Source organism: Hoplias malabaricus, chromosome 9 (assembly GCF_029633855.1).
Source record: "Hoplias malabaricus isolate fHopMal1 chromosome 9, fHopMal1.hap1, whole genome shotgun sequence".
Lineage (NCBI taxonomy): Eukaryota > Metazoa > Chordata > Actinopteri > Characiformes > Erythrinidae > Hoplias > Hoplias malabaricus.
In genome coordinates this window covers 11,906,187-11,919,390 of record NC_089808.1, presented here as the reverse complement: position 1 = coordinate 11,919,390, position 13,204 = coordinate 11,906,187, and the positions used below count along the sequence as shown (strand labels likewise).

Here is a 13,204-nt window from a genome sequence, read left to right as displayed (position 1 = left end):
CCAGAGAAGCAACCACTGAGGCTCTATTCTGCCTATTCTCACATTGTGAAGCATCACAATGATTTTGAAAGTGTCATTTTAATGTAAGAATATTACCTAGTGTTCCTTTAATCTAAGTATTTTCCCCAAACATAGACGAACAGGTCCCTACCATGTGATTGTTATGTAGTTCTAAGGGAAAACTAAATTTACTTGACCACTAAATATATATACTTTAAAAATATGCTTTCTGGAGCCTAAAGAGTTGAAACTTCTGCTTCTCTGATGGAGAAGTGAAGACTCAGAGGAAAGAAGGCAGGTTTTTGATGAGCTTTTCTAGAAAGTGTGCACCACTCATCTTGAATTCAGATGTGCAGCTGAGCTTTCAAGCAGCTCGAAGAGCAGGCGCTAAAAAGCCTCAGCAGAGACGTCAATTAGAGAGCGTTCTCTGGTCAGATTAATGGTCAGCGGCTGTGTCGCCCTCGTCTGCTCAAAGACTGCAGGATTACAGTCTGTTCAGACACACTGCTTTTAATTAGAGTCAATGTATGGGGCTGTGTGGTTGTTTAAAAAAAATGTGCACTTAGTAATAACTTTCTAAAGAGAACCTCTAACATTCTGTAACTTCAGGCTACACGGTAGAGCACACTATTTATGTGCGCATCTGAATTTATATCTGACATACAGTACCAGTCAAAAGTTTGGACACATCTCATTCGTCATTGGTGGAATAGGACTCCTCACTGTACAGAAATATGTACCAGCCCGACCTCTGCACAACCCAAGTTATGGTCTCAAACACATTAAGAACGTGAGCAGTTATAAAAATGAACTCTTGATGAGGCCTCAGGTGACGACCTCATGAAGCTGATTGAGAGACCGCAAAGCTGTCATCAAAGCAAAAGGTGGCTACTTTGAAGAATCTAAATTATGAAACATATTCTGGTTTGTGTAACACTTTTTTGTTTACTACATAATTCCATATGTAGAACATATGTAGAAAGTGGAATGAGAAGATGTCCAAACTTTTGAATTGTTCTGTACATTCACAGTATGTGGAAAATGACCCAAAACAAAGGAAACCCTGCCTGAGTAGGTGTGTCCAAACATTTGACTGGTACTGTATAACCACAATTTGTTCCTGATTAGAGTCTGAAATATGACTTGACTTTCCAGTTTATTTTAATATATGTTTCCCTTAAAGTGTTTGCATGTGCCGCCATGGTGGTGCAGCAGGTAGTGTCGCAGTCACACAGCAGGTAGTGTCGCAGCTCCAAGGACCTGGAGGTTGTGGGTTTGAGTCCTGCTCCAGGTAACTGTCTGTGAGGAGTTTGGTGTGTTCTTCCAGTGTCCGCGTTGGTTCCCTGTCATGGTCCAAAAACACAGGTTGGTAGGTCGATTGGCGACTCAAAATTGTCTGTAGGTGTGAGTGTGTGTGTGTCACCCAGTGAAGGACTGGTGCCTCCTCCAGGGTGTGTTCCTGCCTTGCACCCAGTGATTCCGGATAGACTCTGGACTCACCGCGACCCTAAACTGGATATGAGCTTACAGACAATGAATTATTGAATGTTTGCATGTGGTCTGGACTGTGAATCACAAGTCAGAGATGCTTTGGTTAGCAGCTGATGGAGCCCCCTGGTGTTCTGAGCTGGGTCAGACTCCAGGGTCAGACTCTGTATTACATCAGATGCATGAGTTTGCATAACTTTGACCATATACTGGTTTTCAAAAAAAGAGGATGTGTGTGTGTGTGTGTGTGTGTGAGAGAGAGAGAGAGAGAGAGAGAGAGAGAGAGAGAGAATGGAGAAATATGAAAGATGGAATATGACATTTTTTATAAAGTGCTACAACAACAAAGCTTAGGCTGCATTATCCCATGGTCTTCATTTAGATGTTTTTACAAATAAAATACATAAAAATACATTTCATGGTCATAAAGTTAATGTAAATCAGTTCCTATACAAATTCACAAAAAAATGAATAATTGATTCTCCAAAAGAGAGAGAGAGAGAGAGAGAGAGAGAGAGAGAGAGAGAGAGAGAGAGAGAGAAATAACCCCAAAAATAGTTTGGGTTTTTTGTTCCCTGTCTCTCTTTTTGGAGAAGCAATTATTCATAGTGAGCTTGTGAAAAAAGAAGACTAAGAAGGGAATAAAGAAAGAAAATCTGGCCTCATTAGGCCTTCTAGACAAATCAGACTAAATCTATACGAGAGGCCAAAGCATACATTAGCAACCTTGGCTTGCTTCTACAGTATCCCACAACAGATAGTAACCAATACCAAACGGTATGTGCCACCTCTTTTAAAAGCCACAGTGCTGCTTCTGGGCCAACTACAATAACTCAAAATCCAAAACAAAAACATTCACAAAAGCTATAAGCCCAAAAAGTATGAACTCTGAGTGGTATCTCCCATTCCAAAAATGTGGAAACCCAGTTATAACTGAGCTAAATGATGATGCCTCTGTTTGTGTGTCCCAGGACTGCTGGAAGAATGTTTTTATTGTTTATATTACAAATTAAACAACTGCCAACTGAGTAACCTATGATAACTGGAAAAAGACAAATTTTACAAGAAATAAATTAGAACAGATTTACATGAGGTCATGTGTGGAACACCACCGCATTTAATAGAGAAGGTGTTTTAGCCGGCATGTCTGTACACTCCTTTACCTATTTAGAGTTTTAAGAGGCACAGGGATCTGAGACAACTGCCAGCTATTTGAGTTGTAAAAATATTCTATAAAGTACTCTGTAACAGATACAGTTTTAGGAACATGCTGAAAGATGAAACCAGTTAGATAAACTGAAAGTGATATCCTTAAACACTCAGTCTTCACTGGTTCTTCAAACTTTGCCATTCATGTTGGATATTGCACATTCAGAATGTGTAGGTTGACTTTTCTTGTGCAGATGTGGCCATAAATTTGAAATTTCATGCAGGCGTGTGTTTTAGCTCCTGCTTTGTGAGAGAAAATAAAAAAGGCATTGCATTTCAAACCGCACTCCCACAGTGGCCCGCGGCAGGAAGCTCCACTTTTAGCCGCTGTGTTTGAGGGTCAGTTCTTCACATGCTGTTGGATGTTCTCAGGAGTTGCCCCCAGGGCAGAGACACAGCGTGAGTCACAGCTTAAAGCTCAGAACACACACAAACAAGTCTCTCGCACAATCACACTTACACACACACAAACACATACACACATACACACACACACACAGAAATGCATGATAATTGGCTGGCATGGTTAGCAATAATGTCCCAGCACTGATATCTTCACACAAGTTCATCCATGATTTCTATGTCCACACGTTTGAGCATCTCCATTATGATTTGGCTTTGTTCACACAACAGGGAAATGTAGCCAGGTCACACTCCCAAATTGATCAGACTGCAGACCAGAGGTAAAATCTGTATGTTCCATTAAAGTATTTAACTCATCAGAAAGGCAGTAACAAGTGACATGTGTGTTGGTGAGGGTTATACGGAGAGATGAACTGACTTTAAAATGTCAGAAAAATCCTGTGGGTCACAAACACCTCTACACATGAATAAGAGATTATTATAAATGATCTCATCAGCTTTCAACACAGTTTTTTCTGAGCATCCAGAACAACACTCTAATACTGAGTGGAGCTCGGCTAAACACAGAGTGAATGGTGTTTAAATTGTAGTGATGTAAAGAGAGGGACGAGGCGAAGCGTGTCCCAATTCTGATCTCAGACCTGTTGATCACTTGAAAGAGCACCCCGTTTGCTCAACCTTAAACAAAATAATCTAAGTGCACATTTCAAGGATGGCTGCTCTATGATTGGTGGCTGTGAGAAGAGGGTGCTGTGATTGGTTAGTGGCACATTTGATCTCTCTGTTGATAATTATTTTTACTTTTTAGACCTAATTTATGGCACAGATGGGGACTCAAGCTTGAGATTCGAACTCAAGTCGCACTTAAGCCTTGACTTCAGATTTGGGACTTGTGAACAGTTTTGTCTAATATAATTACTATTCATGTTATTTTCATAATATGCAACATAGTGCATGTTTACAGTCACAAATATCAGCACTGACCACGGCAGCAGCATGTTCACCCACTGGAGCTGAGGCTTTAGTCTTTACATTTGGTTATAAAATATACTTCTTTATTAATAATTATTGATTAAAGTTTGCTGGTTTGTATGTGTAGTATGAAACGGACTAATGCTGCATTCGATTGATGTCGGAAACTGGGAAATGCCAATTTTTTGCTACTTGTAAATAACATCCGAATGGCGGAAAAAGTCTTATTTACCAGTGATGAACTCGGGAGCCTAGATGATACATGAGTTTATAAGATGTAATGTATATTGCAACCTTTTACCTCTTTCCCTGGAGAAAATGGCAAATAGGCATGTTCTCATTATGTGTGTTTTCTGTAGATCAAAGTCAAATACTATGATCAGATTTGTTATTACTCAAAAAGCATTTAGTTGGTATTTAATGATAAAGCACTTGGGGACATGTTGTGTACAGTGAGTGGGCGGATCTTCAACCAAGCTCCAGAATGCAATGATATCTATTTACTACGTAACCACCTGGTATATACAACCTTCCAATGAGCTCCAGAACTCAGCAGTAGCCAGCATATTTATTATTAATTATCTGGTTAATTTAGCCAACTGCTGTTTTTTTACTATATATTTTACTATTTATTTTTTTACTATAAATTAAGGTACCATAAATTTATTCTTGCTTAATAAATTAAAGCCCACTCGAAGTGGCATAGCCAAAACTGGTCCAAGGTCCCGCCAGCCACTGCTAATTCCCCATGAGTAAGTTCACGGCCACAGACACACTCTCCTTGATAGTTCCACGAGTCAAACTCTGAGCTAGAGCTTGAGGCACATGCAAGGCAACCACCATTTTCTTTTTGTTTCCACCAGATGCAGTAAACGTGAGGCAAAACCAAGTGTGATTGGGATTGAAGAAGAGAGCAGGGTTGGGGGATATGGCCCTAAAATAATAACATGATATTTCAGGGTATTTTCACATGGTGGTGCAACAGGTAGTGTCGCAGTCACACAGCTCAAGGGACCTTGGTGTGTTCTCCCTGTGTCCGCGTGGGTTTCCTCCAGGTGCTCCTGTTTCCTCCCACGGTCCTAAAACACACGTTGGTAGGTGGATTGGTGACTGAAATGTGTCCCTAAGTGTGCGAAGGATTGCCATCCCCTCCAGGGTGTGTTCCTGCCTTGTGCCCAGTGATTACGGGTAGGCTCTGGACCCACCGCGACCCTGAACTGGTTAAGTGACACAGTCCTAGAAGAGAGAACTCAAAACAATTGACGTGGGAGAAATGATCTAACAATTACAGCAGAACCGTGGTGTTGTCTAACAATCCTTACCCTGCCTCTCTGTGTTCTCCTCTCTTTAGGAACAGTTTGAGTTCGCATTGACTGCTGTGGCAGAGGAGGTGAATGCCATTCTGAAGGCACTGCCACAATGAAGACTTTAACACATGCACACACACACTCTCTCTCTCGCCCCATATCTATCTTTTCCAGTGCCATTTTTCTGTGAGTCAGTGACTTGTTGCTATCTTTGAACTATAATTTAAACTGATAGAAGTCATAACAGAACATGGTGGTAGTGCTGGGATTATAAGCTCTGAATATTTTTTTGAATATACATTCATAATACAATGTACTAAATATGACATCTCATTTCAGATTGTGTATATGATATTGATTATATACATTTAAACGACTGTTTAGAATTGTTTAATTTTGTTTAAAAACTTACTTGACAATGCAGCGTGGGTGGCAATATATACATATATTATATACAATAGCTGTGTGTATGATATCTGATCTACACTGATCAGACCTAACAATAAAATGACCTGTCTACACTCATTGTTATTGTATCAGCTCTGTATTTGCACTGTGTAGTTCTGCGATTAAAGACTGTATTCCACGTTATTTGCCCCCCCCCCCCCCCCCCCATTCACCATGGTATTCAGTGGGCAGGACTACCATAGAGCAGGTTATGATTTGGGTGGTGGATCATTCTCAGTGCTGCAGTGGCATTGACATTTTGGTGGTGTGTTTATTTGTGTTGTGCTGGCACTAGTGATTCAGACACAGCACTACTGCTGGAGTTTTAAACACTGTGTCCACTCACTGTCCACTCTATTAGACACACCTACCTCATTGGTTTTCCATGTAGATGTAAAGTCAAAAAGTAGCACAGTTTGTGTTAGTCGTCTTCTAGTCCTTGATCAATGGACACAGGATGGTGTTGGCTGGATATTTTTGGTCGTGGGCTATTCTTAGGCCAGCTTGGACACCAAAAGTTGCAAAATCTTGAGCAGCAGTTCTGTGTCTGATCCACTTGTACCAGCAAAACACACACTAAAACACCACCACCTCGCCAATGTCACTCCAGTGCTGGGAATGCTCCCCCAACCAAATCATACCTGCTCTGTGGTGTCCTTTGGAGACCTGATCATCAAACACCTGATCAAGAAGAAATGGGGCAAAGTATGCAGATCTACAAAGTGCTCCTGTATGGTCAATGGAGCTGATAAAATGGAAAATGAGTTTAGAAACAAAGATTTTGTTTGATTGTTGTATATGTAGAGGTTGGAAGCACTCGACTGTAGTCCACAAAGTTTCTGTGAAACACAGTGACGTTTATAAGAATTGAACCAGTTTTTAAAAAGATAATACATGCAAATAAATATGATAAGCATTTATATCAGACATTATTTAACCCATTCATTTAGACCACTTAGTGGTCATTCAGTCAGCATAAAAGAAACAGGTCAGATTTTGTGACTCAACTAGGTCACTGTTGGATTTCTTTGTGGGAAATTTAGAGTTGAGCTGTTAGGGAGCAATGAGAGTGGGAAAGAATGTATAAATAGCCCTGTTCACAACAACTGGTTATAGTCAGGTGCACTTATTTTTCTGTGCTCATTGTGTGCTCACGTAATAGCAGGACAGTGCTGTGATTGGAGAGACACAGAAGCGCACTTAGGTTCCTGTGCCACCAATGGGAGCACCTTTAATCTATTAAAATCAATCACTCTTTAGAAGAGGAGTCAACAGTTTTTCCCCCCCTAACATTTACCAAGTGTATTTACCAAATTCAATCAATTAAATAAGTCAAAATCCAATGATCTAGAATCCAATTTAAATACTTTTCCAGGTGTTGATTGTTGTTTTTGATGTGGTCAGCTCTTTACTAGAGGAAATACAAGCAGATTGATGTGAGGGACTGGCCTTCGCCTGCGAACTAATGGGCAGTAGAGTTCATGATCCACTTTTTTGGACACATAAGACAAAATGAACTTATCCCCATATATTTACAGCTTTATGAGTCCTGAAATATAATAGAACTGAAATATAGATCCTGAAATAGAACTGGTTCATCTTTTATAATTTACTGTTTCTCAAGAAACTCTGTGTATGAAATCAGAATGTATTTTCCAGCTCATATTTACAGTATTTCTATGAAAGTCTATCCGTATCTGTGTAAGGTAGATTTGTTCTTTTCTGTGCTGTATCATACAGACTGCTGCGATGATGTGATTACATCTAATGAAAAGTTGATGAGCAATATCATTGTGATGATAGAAAAACTTAAGATATTATTATAACTGTCTTGTGTTAGACCTTCAATTATTATATTATATACAGATATTGTAATACGACTTGACGGACTTACATGCAGATCGTACAGAAAAGAACTGAAAAACAATATCTGTGTTTGCCAAATTGTACATAATATTTTTGTGTGGATAGTATAAAAAATAAAATAATAAAGTTCAAAATGATGAAAATGGTGTGTGGAAATATCAAATATGTTTTTGTGTTCTTTATTCATTCCTTCAAGACTGTCTCAAGTCTACTTAAAAAAAATCACTCTCAAGGAGAGGTCTTAGAGCAAATAACTCAGGGACAGTCAGGTGGAGGATTCTGAAGAGGTGACATGACGACCAGGATTTTAATCAAGGAAAATCAAAAGTATTAATAGCTGTTTTGCACCTTTGACGCAGTAGAGGCTTAAAGGTGACATTCACAATTTTAACTTAAAACACTTTTTTTTTTTCTTCAACTTCTGCTAGATCTCCAGTCTGTTGCTGGTCTAATGTGTTTACGAAATCCCAGTGTATGTGAATAGGTCAAATAAAGTGTCTCAGTCTGGCATACTAGGCTTTCTCTGTTCACTCTCTGGAGTTCTTCAGACAATGGAGAGAACTCCATACACTGAAAAGCATGAACAGACATATTTCTGTATTCCTGCTTCACAGATGGGTAATATTGATTTGTGTTTGCTGTTTCAGATTACTTAAGGTGGAACTGATGACCAATTCAGGAGACCGATAACTGCATGAAAGTAAACCGAAAGGCCAAAAGTGCTACACAACTAAGCAACTCAAGTTACAAATGAGTTCTGTAGTAATTCTGTTAATACAAACTTACTTCATCCACATAAAAACAACAGCCTTTGGTTACTCAAACATACCGTTCCATCTTAAAAGAGGGGATATTTCTGAACATAAACAAACGAGAGAACATCGTTTCCCCACAATCGTAGATGTTGCCTTTAAACACTGTCTGGGAGAAACTAAATTCGTTTTTTCCCTCAACAATCTGTGGTGACAAGAAATGACTATAAACCTGACTGACTTTTAGAATCACAATAGATAATTCTATACAAGATTAACGATAACATTTACACGGAATGGAAATGTTTGGTTAGTGGAGTATTTTCAGTCCAGTCTGTGTTCAGTCTGTGTCTGATCCACTCTTGTAGACACAACACACACTAACAAACAACAAACATCACATTATAAATGAAACAGACTAGTATAGTAAATATGAACAGGGTTTTTCCATATATATATATATATATATATATATAATTATTTTTTTTTTTTGCTGGCCACACCCTATAGTTTGGAATGGGGGTGGGGCGAATTTGGGATGGAGTTCGGAGCGGTTTTGAGCATGTGTAGAACCCCCCAACGTAGGAGTTTAAATTTAAAAGAGGGAGGAGGTGGGAGCGACTTGATTGTCACAGAAATTACATGAGGTTGAAAGGTTTAAAAATGTCTGGGGGGAAGAGCGTGGGCGTGGCCCAACTCCCAAAATTCTGTTATAGTATACTTCCATATATATATATATATATATATATATATATATATATATATATATATATATATATATATATATATATATGTGTGTGTGTCCTTGGAGACACATTGAAGACATGTCCACATTCCAGATTTCTCCCTCTGATTAAATGAGTTGAGACAGGCGCTAGTCACTAGCAGCTGCCTTCAATTTCTAAACATTTTTGATTAGGGAATCACCTCATGTCTCTGGATGTTGTTTTGTTTCATTGAATAGTCAAAGTCCCACAATTTCTTGTGGACATCATTATCTTCTCCAGCTATGAGATTTCACTCGAATCCCAAACCAAATTGCCACTTTGCAGCAGAATTGGAGTTGTATATTTTTCCTTATATCATGTCAGTGAGTGGTAAGTTGCCACAGCCTGCATCCAGATAGAAGCCTGCCTCAACATGTCTCAGACATCAGGATCTCCGCTGTGATGACTGGAACCAGTGCAATATCAGTGTGGCGATGAGGAGAGTTTGTCTGATTGGTCGCACTAACCAAGCATGACGGGAGAAATCAGGAAAATTTGGCCCCATCTTGTCTTTATTGAGGATCTTTTTTTATTCTTCAATTTATATTCTTTATTTATTTTAAACAAAGAGCTATTTCACCAAATGAAAGGTCTAGTTTCCTGAGGCATGGCTGTTCCTTGAGAAGATATCATCACCTACAAATTATGACTGGAATGGGACTAGCACCTCACAACCTGTGAGTCTAGTTATGTACTGTGTTGAGGAAGAATGATTTGCATTGTGTCTTAAGGCAAAATATATGAAACACAATCCTCTGCCCTAAGAAGACAAGGAGAATCAAAGTAGATGTTTATATGGAAAATTTTAAAAGGAGGGAGGTTTACTCTGTCGTTGCCACTCTGGACTAAGCCCTACAGAAACTGCACTATGTAACTTTTGGAGGAGGGCATGAATCCAACCCTCCCCATCCCCACCTCTATTGATTTCAGTACAGGGGGAGCCCCAGGAGCAAAAAAAAAGAAACCAAAAAAACCCCAAAAAATAGTTTTTAAAAAGACAACTAAATGATCCTAATAATAATAATAATAATAATAATATTAATAATAATAATAAAAAGAAGAAGAAGAACTAAAGCGGGAAATAGAAACTAGAGGAGGAATGTCATGTATTGCTAACTTATATACTGCTTAATTGCTATGAGGTTAATTTTGTAGAACAACGAATACAATACTACCTTTAAAATACCGCCAGTTTAACAAGACTCCCAATATATTTTGACTGCCAACTTAACAAAAAATCTACATCAAATAAATGACCTTTTGAAATGAACCTTAAAACTATAAAAAGACTGCCAATATATTAAAAAACCCAGCACATTTAAAAAAAATTTCCAACCAAAAAATCTGCTTATTTAGATTTCAACATTAAATAAATGTCCACTTCAAATAACCCTTAAACCCTTAAAAAACCTGACAAAATATCTTAAACACTACTTTTAAAAAATCTGCCATTTTATTTAGACTTCCTCTTTAGGTAAATGGCCACTTCGTAGAAACAGACACATTAAAAAAGATGCCACATTAAAAAGTCTCCCATTATATTTTGCAGGCCACCTTTAAAAAATTCCACATAAAAAAATAACTCAAAAACTACCATGAAGTGATTTCATTTATAGGTGTTAGAAAGGGGAAATTTTCCTACCATTTAAAGTTCAAATTAAGTTTCTAAGTGAAAGTATGAGGATTTTAGAAGAAAATGTTTAGCAGAAAAAGGCCTATTCAGAAAGACAGCTGAGTTAGAGTTGATTATCTCCCACTCTAGCCTTCCACATTCAAATGAATGGAAGGATATTTAAGAAGAGATAAAACAAGAGGGAAAAGTGTGATTGGTCTGAAACGTGACGTGACGTGTCCCAGTGTGTTCAGATCTCACCATGTGAAATCTCATGGATGTAGCTTGAAAATTGACGGAGTTAGAAAAGGTTGACATTTTGGCCAATGTATTCCTATGGGGAAAATTCCCACTTTGGAAGTTTGTATTGCGAAATCCGCAAGTCAGATTTTTCCAAAAATCATGAGCAGCCTAAGTTGGCATAGGTGAAGGTTCATAGCTCTAGCTCAAAAACTGTAGGAGGAGGAGTATTTTACATTTTGAGTGTAGAATAATAACAAAACAGAATAAGACCGTTTTGAAAACAGTAATTTATTTATTTATGTGTTTATTTGAATCAGACCTTCTTTGCTTCTGTCTACGAGCCACTGCTAACCAATAGCAGATGTCAGCTATCTAGCAGAACTAATTTGTGCTTGCAAACAAAACATTTCAAATAAATATATAGAAAAAAGAGGAAAGAAAAATAAAAAAGTAGATCTCCTTAATGTCTCAGTAGTTTCTCTTAGACAAAAACAAGATCAGATGGAAAAACAAAGCAGACTATAGCATAAGTCTCCTGCAGCTCAAATGTGTCTCCTGAGGAGGTCTCACAGACCTCTGTGATCTCATGGGTATCTCTGGTGTTTTAGCAGAGATCTCGATAAAGTCACAAACTGTGCTCAGATTTAGCCGATGAAATAAACCCTACACTCTCCTTTATCTCTCATTTATGGCTCATTTTTTTTCTCCTAAGGAACTTTAAGAGACTGACCACTATGTCTCCTGAGCCATTACAGAGACATATTTGAGCAGTAAAATTTTCCTTTGGGAATGTAAACAAGGTAAATACAACCGAGTGAGCTCTCATTGGTTAGGCCATCTGAGCTAAAAGACGTGAACATCAGATTAAAACTACCAACAACTTCCATTCAAATGTGCAGGAAGTCCAAAAGGTAAAAACGAGAAAAGCCTGTTTAAGAAACAGGTGTTTCAGAATTGCAGAAATAGCTCAAACAATACTCTGCAACTATGTAGACAAAACAGAGAGCTTAAAGAAACACTACATAATATTTTTACTTTAAAATTACAGCTTCAAAATCATTGTGATGCTTCACTGACCTGTAATAGGCAGAACAGAACCTCTGACATTGCTACTCTCAGCTCAGCACTGAAGAATCGGCACTATGTAACTTTTAGAGGTGGGTAGGAGACCACCTGTGCCCTCCCTGTAACTTCTGTACAGTGCTGTAAAAGTTAATTGAACTACTGGGAGCCCCAGGAGTGCAAAAATGATGATAATAGGACATTAGAGCCATAATACGTCATGGTACTTTTACTTTTGAGACTTAAGTACATTTGAAGGTAAATACTTTTGTGCTTTTACTCGAGTAGAGATCTACAATGAGGACTGGAGTAATATTTTACTCTGAGTATCTGTAATTTTACTCAACTCTAACCCTAACCACACAGACACAGGGAGAACACACAAAACACCTCACACACATTTCAATATTAAAATAGCCAATACTCTTTAGAATGCATAGCTAGTGTAGTTGTATTGTTTTGTGACAAAATGCCAAGAGCTGAGGTTGGGTGGGGTGGAGGAAGGAAAAGAGAGAGAAAGAAAGAGAGAGAGAGAGAGAGAGAGAGAGAGAGAGAGAGAGAGAGAGAGAGAGAGAGAGAGAGAGAGAGAGAGAGAGAATTGGGGTCACAAGATTTTTTTCAACAGTGGTCATTGTCAATGTTTAATCTAGAATGGCAAGAAAATATGATCTTGCTTTTCAGGCAAATATATGCAGAAATATAACACAGTACATACATATCAATCCATGTACTTTAAAGTCTCCATTTGCAATTCATTTGCAATTTGGCAGGACAGTAATTTTTTTTCTCTCTGTGTCACAGTTGCTGTTACGGTCCTTGTCTTTGTGGAGCTGTATGTTTTTGGGGACTTCTTTCTTCAGCACAATCAGAGTAAACAGCATGCAAATGACCTATTAGCAATGCCATTAATGACGTAGCCTCCCTGCTATTTTTGCATGCTTATTTGCATGACATTTGCATATGTAACAGCAGATCTCCCGCTTAACCTGTGCCTCATCAGTATGCAGCTAATCTCAAGTAAGGCAGACATGCTAATCGACTTATGAATAACTATATGGGAAGCATAATTACGCATGTTTAATTGGTTATCATCTGAAGGATACAAGTTTATTAGAA

The 13,204-nt window shown here is 38.4% G+C and overlaps 1 protein-coding gene across 1 annotated transcript in view; it reads left to right on the top strand.

The window, feature by feature from the left end:
- Window positions 1–7,784, top strand: part of ptprn2 (protein tyrosine phosphatase receptor type N2) — a 290,779-nt gene extending 282,995 nt beyond the window's left edge. Inside the window, exon 24 of the mRNA XM_066680912.1 lies at window positions 5,384–7,784. Coding sequence (XP_066537009.1) covers window positions 5,384–5,455 — 72 coding nt within the window. The 3' untranslated portion in view covers window positions 5,456–7,784. The remainder of the gene's footprint in view (window positions 1–5,383) is intronic.
- The last annotated feature ends 5,420 nt before the right edge of the window (window positions 7,785–13,204 follow it).